Source organism: Aptenodytes forsteri, unplaced genomic scaffold (assembly GCF_000699145.1).
Source record: "Aptenodytes forsteri isolate BGI_AS27 unplaced genomic scaffold, ASM69914v1 Scaffold115, whole genome shotgun sequence".
Lineage (NCBI taxonomy): Eukaryota > Metazoa > Chordata > Aves > Sphenisciformes > Spheniscidae > Aptenodytes > Aptenodytes forsteri.
In genome coordinates this window covers 1,686,219-1,698,621 of record NW_008795319.1, presented here as the reverse complement: position 1 = coordinate 1,698,621, position 12,403 = coordinate 1,686,219, and the positions used below count along the sequence as shown (strand labels likewise).

General features: G+C 38.9%; 1 protein-coding gene across 1 annotated transcript in view; it reads left to right on the top strand.

The window, feature by feature from the left end:
- ZNF451 (zinc finger protein 451) overlaps nucleotides 1–9,402 on the top strand; it is a 31,674-nt gene extending 22,272 nt beyond the window's left edge. Inside the window, exons 9-12 of the mRNA XM_009279738.1 lie at nucleotides 393–2,044; nucleotides 3,149–3,283; nucleotides 7,543–7,673; nucleotides 9,205–9,402. Of these exons, the coding sequence (XP_009278013.1) occupies nucleotides 393–2,044; nucleotides 3,149–3,283; nucleotides 7,543–7,673; nucleotides 9,205–9,402 (2,116 nt within the window). The remainder of the gene's footprint in view (nucleotides 1–392; nucleotides 2,045–3,148; nucleotides 3,284–7,542; nucleotides 7,674–9,204) is intronic.
- The last annotated feature ends 3,001 nt before the right edge of the window (nucleotides 9,403–12,403 follow it).

The following is a 12,403-nucleotide window of genomic DNA, read 5'->3' as shown; positions in this document are numbered from 1 at the left end:
CCATGGTTGTGGTTTTGCTGCCCCCCCTCCTTACTTCACCAAGAATGGAGAATTCTACCATTTCATGGTCGCTAAGCCCAAGACGGCCTCTGACCACCACATCTCCCACCAGTCCTTCTCTGTTTGTAAACAGCAGGTCGAGTCAACAACATAAGCATCAATCGAAGTTCTAGTTTTGGAAATTATCACCTAATTCTCTTTAAAGTGCAGGGACTAGATAGGCATTGCGTGTTTTTGTTGGCAAGCTAGGAGGTGAGTTAAAGTATATATAGGACACTATTTCCATGCAGTAATTTCTGTAGCTACTAGGTAATATTTCAAAGTACATCTGAAAGTTTAAAAATGTTTCAGGTTACAATATAACATCTTTATTTTTTTTTAATCCATTCTAGAACACGTTGTCGTAATTCTGGGCCCGTGGCACTGTCAAAGAAGAGCATCTCCCAAGTTGCAGAGATATTTAAAACAAAAGGTCACTGCGAGAACTGTGACAAACTGTTTGCTGATAAGAATCAGATCACCCAGCATAAGCAAACCACTCAACATAACATTAAAGTTCTTACTACAATGGAAGAGTCCATCTTGATGTTCTGTCATATCAATGGAAAAAATAAAAATCAGTCTCATTTATGCCATATTGTGGATCGGTCAAGACCACTGCTTAAAAGACATTTGACTTCGAATGAGTCTACCAGTGAAAGGGGGTCTACTCCTTCAAAACGGAAGAGCGATTCAAAAGATAAAAATGAAGATCATGTAGCAAACCAAAGTCAAGGTAGTGCTTGCAAAGTAAAAGCCTGGTTTTGTGAATGCCTTCAAAAGTTTTTTACAGAAGAGTCAGTAGAAAAGCATATTTTATCAGCAAATAGGATCTGTCACAAGTGTGCTGTGTGTGGAAAGCTTGCTGAAAATTCAAGCATTATCCGCCTGCATATGAGTCGATTCCATGGGGGAGCACACTTGACTAATTTTCTTCTCTGGTGCAGAGCATGCTCTGTAGATCTCGGAGAAGAGGATATCATGGGACATGTGACTGAATTTCATGGTGGACATAGCTACTATTATGAGCAAGAAGCTCTAGAAGATGAACCTATGCCATCCGCTTCTGACACAGCGTGCATTTCTGCAGGTGAAAGGAAAGATTGCATTCCTAGTCCTATGGAACTCTCCCCTGGAAAAAGTCCTATTCTGGGAAAATGGCAATGCCGCATTTGTGAGGAGATGTTTGAATCTGAAGAGAGCGTTAAACAACATTGCATGTCCTTAGAAAGCCATGCATTTCACAGATACTGCTGTGGCTTATGCAGAAATCACTTTCGGAAAGTAGGAACTCTACAGCGACACTTCCAAGAGCATCATAACCAGGAGGTACAGACTAAATACTTCTGTGGCCTTTGTGGTAATCTCTTCTTTGACACACAAGAGGAATTTCTAATCCATTATAAGGAGATTCATAGCATGGACTATGCATTTGTGCCTGAGCAGATGGAAGTATCAATAAAAAAAGAGGAGGACTTCCTCCCGGTAGAAAAAGGAGACCGTTTAACCTGTGGTTGCCGGACAACTTATGTCTCCAGAATAAACAGGAGGAACGATTATGTGAATTGTCAGAAAGCCATGTTGCAAAAAGGAAACTTATGGTTTCGATGCTGCTTCTGTTCTGCAACTGCACAAAATTTTGCTGATTTGAACAGTCATCTCAACAGTCACACGTCACTGAAACATAAGGAAGAGATGTATGTTGTTAGATGTGCTGTGTGCAACAAAAACTTCGACGATCTTCAGAGCGCACATCAGCACTATCACATGAAACACTGCTTCCTGCAGAAACCTGATCTATCAAGTCTTGCATCAGAATCAGAAAATACAGTATTCAAGTTCACAGCAAGTGGGGCTTGTGTGGACAGAAAACCTGACAAGCTAAAATTTCAAGCATCTCCATCCAAGACTCAGGAAAGACCACAGTCGTCTCCTCCGCATGGACCAATACAGGGAAAGAAAGAAAAAAAGGAGAACTTGGCACACTCTGAAGAACCTGGTGAAGGTTTGTAGAAATTTTACCATTAGAAAAATATTGTTGTCTTTAACACACTCTGTTTCAGTGTCAGTACAAGTATGTAGCGCCATTTGCCTACATCCAGTCTATAAATCAGCTCAGAATTTAATATTTGTTATTTCTGAAAGCTGCATCTTGAATTCTCAGTATTTGAGTTTCCAGAACTTGGACTCAACAATTTATTGCTATATGCTGTCTGCATGAAGTCTTTATAAAACAAGAAGTAGGCAGATGTGAGAACCCTGGGTCTAAAACATTTAATTTTCAAATTAGTTGGGAGCATAATTTGGTGTTAAAAGGAAGAGGACAATCAAGGACCCCAAATAGAGATCTAACTCCTAGAAATGTAAAAGTGGTCTATATTACACACATTCAGGAGAAACTTGCCTTCTTTGTATGTATAAATATTTACGAGCCTGGTAGTGCTTTCTGTGTGGGAAGTCCTATTACAACACCATCTTCTCAGTTTCCTTAGCTTGCCAAAAAATAATTTCAGCTGAGAATTTATATTCTCAGTATGTATTAGGTTTTTTGCCTTGAGCATGCAAATATTTTGGAAGTTCATGTCACTTCTAAGAATGATATCAAGAATGCTGAAGGTGTACCTTGTGTTCAAAAATTGGAAGTGTTTTTAATTACTCATGGTGTCATAATACTTTTGATTAAAAGGTTGACATTTATGTTAGATATACAGGAAAAAGTATGTCTCTAAACATTTTACGTGCTTTTATGCATGTAAGCAATTAAATGTCACAGAGACTTGCCATAGTAGGGGGTGCACAGTTGAATATTAAATGGACTATTAAAATGTTTCAGTGCAGGACAACAGCTTTCTGTGCCTACCACAAAACTATCCAGCTTTACACCATCGTATAGCTAGATTCTACTTTCTTTGTCTGATTTATGCATTACTAAATGCTACTTCAGTTGATTTAAAAACAATGCAATCGCCAAATAAGATCATTTTTTGTAACTTTTAGCTTATAGAACAGTTGAATACATGAATTTTCAAAAGTGTATCTTAAGTTGATGTATGTTGGTTGACCAGAAAGTCAGGTGAACTTTAAATGCGTCCTTTTTATCCCACTGAAGATGGTGAACTTCCTGATCTTGACTACCTGAGTACCATGACTCACATTGTGTTGGTGGATCTGGACAACTGGGGAAGCTTATTCTCGCAGCTGCCAGCTAACCTGAACCAAGGGACATTTATCTGGGGCTTTCAAGGTAAAAAGTGGTTGAAGGAAATAGGAAGATAAGATTAACAAGTCTACACAAATACTTGAGCAGAGATTCTTTGAATCTGAGAGAATAAAGAACAGGAACAAGCAGCCACTAGGGCTTCTTAAGTCACAGTGTCAGAGGCACCATGTAATAGAAATGTTCTTGAACTTTTCTAACTCAGTCTTAACCTCCTCTGCTCTTATTATTCCTTGTAGAATATTGTTCCAGAATTGCTGAATGGTTTAGGAGTCTTTCTGGCTTCCCTGTTGAACTTTCTTAGGCTGTGTCAGCCTAAGAAACTAATATGTTTTTCGTAATTATCAGGACAGCCATAATACTCAGAGACTATTTTCTTTCTAAATCCCAAGTCCTTGTCATAATGTTCTTTTACTTTTTAGTTCTAAAAGGCATGATTTTACGTTCTTGTACTTGAATTTTGTTCTGTCTCTGGCTTGCTCCTTAAGGATGTCCCTGGTCATCCTGTACATCAGTATGTGTATCTCACATCTGGAAGGTACCAGTAGTGGTACAAGGTGATTGATGGAACTTATTGTTATGGTTTTGTAAGAAAACTCTTTGCGAAGTCTACCAATAGCATCCCTTTAACTTGATACTTTTCCTTGCCTGACTATTCTTCAACCAACCTCTTGTCCACCTCAGGCTTTTTCTACTGGTTTTCTCTGTATCTGCCTTTATAATTATTTTGCCTATGGTACACTGGATACTTCAGTAAAGTCTAGATAAGGGATAGTTTCAAAATATTTATTGCCTGAAACATAGGCATCATCTTAACAGACTTGTAGGAATTGGCAGGTGTGTTTTACACATAGTAAACACCATTGCACTGCACTTCTTCTTTACTTAATGTTCTTTATTATCTCTTCCTTTAAAAGATAATCAAGAACATCCTGAAAGCGGAGAGTTTTCATGCTGCTGAGGTTGGACAGAAAGGCCTGTTAACTTGTTTGTAGGAATTGGCAGGTGTGTTTTACACATAGGAAACACCATTGCACTGTCTTTTTTACTTAATGTTCTTTATTATCTCTTCCTTTAAAAGATAATCAAGAACATCCTGAAAGCGAGTTTTCATCATGCTGCTGAGGTTGGACAGAAAGGCCTGTTGATGCCTGAAACTTTTTTTTTTTTTTTCCTCTTAGAAACAGGTATTCCAGTTAGCTGATGAAGGCAGAGCAAGTATGTCTGTTAATGTAAAGTGTAAGTTCTTCAAACAGTCAGCTGTGCTCCTGGACCTGTAGTCTAATGTCTGGTTGTTAGGAGTTTTGGGGACGAATCCTCTGGTCTTCTCTGTTAAAGTGGGTTATGCTCCTGAGTTTTGTGTTCTGCTCAGGCACTGCTTCTGTATCATTACCTGTATTGTCATTACCTAGCCTTTGGCCTCTCTGTACAGTAACAGTATTCTTGCGCACGTGCTCATATGCACACAAAGCCACAGAAAATACTGATTTTGAGGGTTTCAGTTATACCTAATCATCCTGGATTTCTATTTCATCCTTGCTACCTGGCTGCTCCATTTATTTATATTCTCTTTTCTATATGGCTGAAGAACCTGTTGTTTGTTCTTACTATCTTTTGTGAGGTTTTGCCCAGCTTGACTTCTGGTCAAATTTCATTTCACCTCTGCACTCCTTGACTTCTAAGGCTATTGTGATTTGGGGTTTGGTTTTGGTTTTTAATTGCTGAAGATTTGTTGTTTATTTCTATAATTATTCAGTCCACTTGGCCTTGGAAAAACACTTTTTTTTTCCTTTTCTTTTTCTACAGATAAAAATAAGAAACTATTAGGAATCTGACTTGAAGAAATGTCAGGCCTGTTTGACATCTAAAGTCCAAAGCTACTCTGTTTGGGTTTTATAAAGAATTATTTAGCAAAGAATAATTTTTCACAGTTATGTCAAACTTTTCCCACTTGAATTCAGACACTTGCTTTCAGTCATACTTTGTTATTCTATTTAATTTACTCAAAACTGGTTTGTCATTAATTGACCCAAGCTTGTTTGTTATGTCAGGGTCTTCTGTGCTGTTACTATTTTCCAAGGTTAAAATGCCCTGTTTTGATTCAGTAAGAAAAAATTGATTGAACACAGGAATGTCTGAACTGTATTGTTGTCAGAAATGTCTCTTCTCTGACCTATCTAAGAAAGAGAAATAATCCATAGTACAGTCTTGGTGTTACTAATCTATTGTTAGCAACCTCTATTAATACGATAATCTTACCCAAAGGTACCTCTGTGCTAGTTAAGATACTGTGCCCAGGGATGTTCCAAACATGGGTGCCTGCTGGCACAGCCCAGCCCGTGTCAGTGCCACTCAATTTCTTGCTTCCCAAACCGGGTTGCTGCATGCAGGCTGCCTCGTGGGAATGGCTGCTGGAGCACTGGAACTGAAAAACCCATGCTGAAGAGTTAATGGTGATTAAAATGGGCCATATTCATATCAGAGAATACTTTAGCAGTTTATTAGTGTCAACTATATTGTTACATCTGGATTTATTGTTGTAGGTGCCTTCTCATAATAATGGTTTACAGAGTTATTTGATGCATGCTATTCTTGTTTGTTTAGCCTGTGAAAATATAGCGACATCCCTGTCTCTTCTGATTTTTTTCTGCATTTCCCAAACAACATTTCTGAATTTTTTATTATTATTATTTTTATATGATACTTCTGCGTTATTTCTGTTATTCCTATTGCTAATACAGTCTTAGCTTTGCTTTGAGTTCCTCCATTGTATTGCCCAGGCTCTGTACTGTTTCTGTTTTCAGATACTCAGTTGTTCTTCACTCATTTGTGGTCTAGCTCCCTCAGAGTAAATACAGTTCTCTCATTGTTTTCAGCTGTCCTGGTCAAATGTTTATGTTGTACATTTATGCAGCCAAAAGCCAGGGTTGGCTATTTCCCAAATAGCAGTGACCCAGGCTGTCACAACAGATGAGAACGACTTGCAAATGCTATTTTTCTCACAGATACCCCTAAATTGTTTCTGTGTAGTCTGTTGCTAAACCTTTGAGCTTTGAGATAATTTTTGATACCCTCTTATAGCCATTAGGTTGAAAAGGGCGGGGGGGGGAACCAAAACCAAAAAGCCCAGGAGAAATCTACTGAAGATTGCTTCTACTTCTTTGTCAGACTAGGGTTGGGCAGGTTGGAATACACAATCCTCTGACGCCTGTTTACTTGAGCCTTAGTTTCACATGTCTTCACATGAAGTGCCATCAATAACTGCTTTCACTTTCTATTCAAATCCTTTCTTACATTCTGCCACTCTACCATCTGGCAAATAAAGCAACATTTTTTTCTTCCCCATTGCAGACCCATTATTTCTTAGCAATCAGGAATGTCATGAATTTCTTATTCACTCCCTTCAAATTGTCCTACCATTTGTTTTTCTTTTTATGTTGTCATAGTAACTGTAAGCTCCTCTGTTTTTCCCTCTCTTCTTGAGAGACTTGCTGCTCCTTTCCTTTCCCTTGCAACCTGTTTCAGCCTGGTATTCTTTTTATCTGTATAGCAGGCCTGTTACTCAGCTTATCTCTATTATCCAACTATTTTCTCAGCCAGTAACTACATGTTTTAGGATACTGTTGAGAAAATTCCTGCACTTCCCCCCCCCCCCCCCCTCCTGCAGCTGTAGCCTCATTTTCCTTATCCTTGACTGCATCCAAGTGTTTGTCAGGACTCTAGCACTTGTTTCAGCTCTTGCTCCAGTTCTTGGATCTTCTTTTTAAAGAGTTCTGTTATGTGATGTGTCAGGCAGTTATAGAGTGTGTTGGAAATAATCTTGGGCATTACATTAGTACAGGATTCCTTAAGAGAAGCATTTCTGTTACTTGTACTATGTTCCCAGAGCTCCTCTGCTTCTGCACATTAACCATAACTGTGCTTAAAACTGGAAAAATTACATCCTTGTGTCTAAACGCACATGACTTCTAGAAGATAAGTTTTTCAGGATTAGAAGAGAAGTTCGTACAGAATTGAATGAGAGGCTTTGTGTAGGATCAGGCTGCCTACTTAGCTACTTTTTCCTTTTTTGCTTTCTAACCCAAGAACAAGGGTTCCTTTGGGATTTTGGTTATATGTTTATTTTAGCTTTCACATTGGTCAAAATAAATTCTGTCTTTAAAGCCAGACTTATCTTTGCTTTTGCCTTCTTGCATTCTTAATTCATGGTGGCATTTCTGGTTTGTTTGGGGGGTTTTTTGTTTGCTTTTTTCTTTTTAATTTTTTTTTCCTTCTTCACTGTTTAGGAGGATACAGCAACTGGAAACCTCCAGTGCAGTGCAAAATTTACAATTATCTTAAGAGGATTGGATGCTTCTTTCTTCATCCACGTTGCGGTACCAGAAGAGAAGCAGCAGACTTTGCGCTCTGTGTTCATGTAAGTTATTGCATGCTTTATTGTTGTGTTTCTCTACCCAGAGAAGAGTGGCAGATGATATCTGCTATTGGTGTTATGTACTAATTACAGATGAGATTCTTAGATTCTCTTTGTGTGACTTCTGTGTCCACTAAAAAGAATGATAAACCTGTGTCCTGGTTTCGTCTGGGATAGAGTTAATTTTCTTCCTAGTAGCTGGTATAGTGCTGTGTTTTGGATTTAGCATGAGAATAATGTGATAACACACTGATGTTTTAGTTGTTGCTAAGCAGTGTTTATACTAAGTCAAGGACTTTTCAGCTTCCCATGCTCTGCCAGGTGCACAAGAAGCTGGGAGGGGGCACTGCCAGGACAGCTGACCCAAACTGGCCAAAGGAGTATTCCATACCATATGACGTCATGCTCAGTATATAAGCTGGGGGGAATTGGCTGGGGGGCAGCGATCACTGCTGAGGGGACGGGCTGAGCATCAGTCAGCAGGTGGTGAGCGGTTGCATCACTTGTTTTTCCTGGGTTTTGTTTCTCTCTGTTGTTTTCCTTTTCATTACATTGTTATTGTTATTATTCATTTCATTTTATTTCAATCATTAAACTGTTCTTATCTCAACCCACGAGTTTTCTTACTTTTACCCTTCCGATTCTCTCCCCCTTCCCACTGTCGGGGAGGATGAGCGAGCAGCTGGGTGGTACTTGGTTGCCGACTGGGGTTAAACCACGACAACCTGTCACTGAATTGAGTGGAGACAGCCTGTTGAGAAGTGATTTACTTTTTTTTTTTTTTCTTCTTTCCATAGGAATACAAAAGTTAGCACAAATAGGACATCAGTCTGTTGTGGAGGAGAAGGGGGCTAGTTAGGGAACGAAGAATAAAAAAACACAATTCTTACATTTTTCTCTGAAACAGAAACTGTAACTCCTGCCTCTCTTCAAGTAGCCCAAATCTAGAGCCTCTTTAAGATGGAGTTGGATGGGTGCCAGTTTCAGAGACCCTGTTGGGCTGACAACGAGCAGTGCCTCTGTTCAGTAGACCTAGGGCTCTGGCTGCACTGGGAGAGGTGCAGGTGAAGGACAGGAATCTGGGATGCCGTGGGGACTCATGTTCTTAATATAGTGCTTTATCAGTTAGATAAAACTACTTGAGAATCTAATTATATGATATAAGCGTGTTTTGCAACAGTGTTTGTATGTTACATTACACTTTTTTTATGATTCTTAAAATGCTTTGCACAGATGACTTGTTTTATGTGGAGAGGGTTCTGAAATGCTGCTTTTCAGGAATTTGTTCCATACTCCATCTCTACTGTTCTGGTAGCCATTTCCTATATCTATTGTCATATGTATAGAATAAACGCAGTGTCAAACTGTTGAAATAATACCTTTCACAGTGGTATAATGTGCATCGGACCATAAAAGCAGAGGTAAGTTGCTGTAGAAGGCTTTCCTATGATAGACCTGTCTTACAAAAAGCTAGCTAAACCCCACGAGATAAAAACATGATCCAGTTCAACACTTGTCATTTGTTTCCATACAGGCTGGCCGTCTGGATGAGCACCTGCCCAAGCAAATTCCTTTCACTGTACTTTCTGGAGACAAAAGCTTCCTGGAACTGGAAACTCAATTTAAGATGACCCAGCGGTCAGCTCGCATACTAAATCCTCACCACATTGAAGGAGACATGATGTGTGCTTTGCTAAACAGCATTTCAGATACCACAAAAGGTAGAAAGTAAACATTAAACACAATCTTTCCGGTAAACCAATAGTTCTTTCCAATAAAAGAATTGAACACTTGTGCTGGTAACACAAGCTGTTGCTTGATGCTTCTTGTATTGTACCGGTATTTCAATGAAATATAGATAAGAAAATCACTTTGCTTGGGGCAAGGTTTGAAACGAGACTTAATTAAGCGTTTTTATTCAACATGACAAGCTCTGTCCTCTCTGTATTCTTTATTATAGCAGGAGACGAACTGTTGTTTCAGTCTGAAAACTCCTTTCTAGTTAAAGAGAAGCTGTTTAGAGCACTCTCGTATGCATATTTGTCAATTTGTACTCAAATCTGCTTTGCTTGGTTTGTTCTGGGTCTGAAACAAATGTGACCCTGCTAAAGCATCATTATTTCCCAAAATATTTCTGCCTATTTTAACTGATTGTCCTCCCGGCTACTTCCAGTCACTTGATAAGTGTCTTCACTGGCACATGGCTCACACATCCGTTTGGAGGAAAAATATCAATGAAAGCTTTTAAGTTCTCTAGAATGCCATATTCTAATGAATGGCATGCTAAAATGATCACTAAAATATCCTATATAAAATGTTTTTATATAGGATAATCAAAGAGGCTTCAGCCAGCTTGTTTTCATGCAAAGGATACCAGAGCTGAGATGAGTTTTAATACTTCTCAGTATTTTAAAATATCTTGAAGTAAAGTTTTCCTAGAAGACGTGACATGTCTCTGTAGACACGTTATTGCTTTTCCTGGCTTCTTGTTGTGGTTTTAGGGGCTTGTAAATTGAGTGCATATTACAGAAAGTTGTTTCTGTATTAGCCTTAAACTGTTTTCAGAAAAATACACTGCTAGTCTTGATGCAGATGTATGAGAGCTATCACATGGTGCTGCTGTTCTACCAGGAACATTAAAGTGGAGTGCTAGCACTGAATAGTGAATTGGCATCGATCGATTAAAGGGAAAAAGAAAGATAGGATAATTAAATGGTTTCCTGAAAAAAATTATCTCTGGTGATCTGGAATTATGTGCTTCTGATACCGGAAAAAGTGCTTATAGAGTTTTCTAGCCACCCCAGGCATTTGCTGGTCTAGATTTTTCAGCTGGATTATGGAGCCATACCAGTAAAACTTCTTGGTGTAGTTAATTATAGAACAGCCACTTTACTAGTGTAGTTCATTTTGCTCAAGGGGGAAGATGATTTTTCTCCACAGTTATCCATAAAGCTACACATTGAATCATTGCATTCCCACTATGAATGTTCTCTTTGTAGAGCATATTGAAATTCCTAGATTGATAGATCTCTTCTGATGTAATTATAGCTATAACTACATATTAATGTGGGAGGCTGTTTTTGCTTCGGGAGCTTTGCATATTTTTGGGAGGAAGAGTTGGAAGAGAGCTGTAACTGGCAAGCAGTCAATTTAAGTCAATTTAGTTGTAAGTCAGTTTAGCTGTAGGGGCTTCCTTTCTTTTACAGTTTGTTGTGCGACTTAATGATACAAGACAGTGAGGAGAGGGGAATGACTGTTTTGCTACGTAAGGGTACTCTAGCTCCCTGCCCTGAGTAGTTTTGCTAGTATAGCTTTATTCACTGGCGTATACTGGCTCAGAGGCGATGACTTTGATCTAACCATTTTCTGTGTATAAATTATACTCCGTTTTTTTTTTTTTTATATTGGTCTTGCTTTCAGAAGTTTCCTAATCTAACCCTTCTTTCAGTGTCCTTTACTACCTTAACATTTAATTTACTCTTATGGTGATGGGCACTGTTGAGAGGCCCCAAACCTTAACTTGCTGGCTGGCTGATCGTTGTGCATCTCACTTAAGTTATGCATGTGGTTGTTACGGGAAAAAAAAGAAATACTTTGAGCAGGAAAGTGATGGAAGCACAAATGAGTCCTTTGGCTGTCAGTGTTCCCTGGCAAACTTCTAAGGAATAGAGTTGTCTTGAGCCATCCTTGGTCCCTTTCTCCAGTCAGTGTCAGTAGGGGGGTGGGACCCAGATAGCAAGAGCTGCCTTTGTCTCCTGTTCCTGTATTAAAATAGGATATTAGAAAATTCAGTTTTGATAATAGGCCTATGTTTGCTGCATAGTGGGATTATGTCGTTACTAAGAGTCTATAAAGTTTGTGGTTTGTTTTTGTTTTTTAAAGATAAAGTCACCGCAGAATACACACTTCACTGTGTGGCTCAGCAGCATCAGCAAGCATTTGCAAGTCTTAGTATGGCAAGACCAGTATCAGAGGGCTGAGATGGAAAGTTGTGCGGTATAACCGGTTGTCCTGTTACAGAAATGCAGCTGAATATAAGGAAATATAAACAAGAATTGCTTGCTTTGTGACTTTTTCAAGTCTATGACTATTATTCTGGAGGGAGAAATAAGTGAGAAACAGTTACCACAGAGAATTGTGTTGAAAAATATAAGACAGTTGTTGGTATTGGATGAGCTTCAGAATGAAAAAGCTATTTCCCTGAATCACCTTCACAGAGCTATCATTAGCTTATGAGCAGCTGGGTTGTGTTTGGATTGTGGCAATCTCTGACAGTTGCACCTTGTGAACCAGTTTACCATGTCAGCAGAACTGCTGTGGGAACTGTGGTACATGCATTCATTTTAAAGTAAATAAAAACAAAAGTTTCTGCATATGTTGCAATAAGATATCAACTGTATGTTACCTTAGGAGACCATTGGCTGTAGTGGATACATGAATTTCCTTTGAGGTATGAAAAGAGTAGGCAAGACATTTATTCTTATTTGCTCTCTGCTGCTGCTAAACTTGAGCTCATAAATACAGAAGGTTTTTTCTTTTATGCTGAAGGCACAACACATGATGGGAGATTCATGCATGTTAATGGAGTGGTTTGAGAAGGGTAGAAGAGTTTTCAATGTCTCCCTTTGTAATTCCTTTGCAAAGAAAAGTTTGTAGCATGCAGAAAACCATCATCATTCCCTTGTCTATGTCTTGATGCTTGGTATCTAGTCATGACAGTACTGCTACAGCTT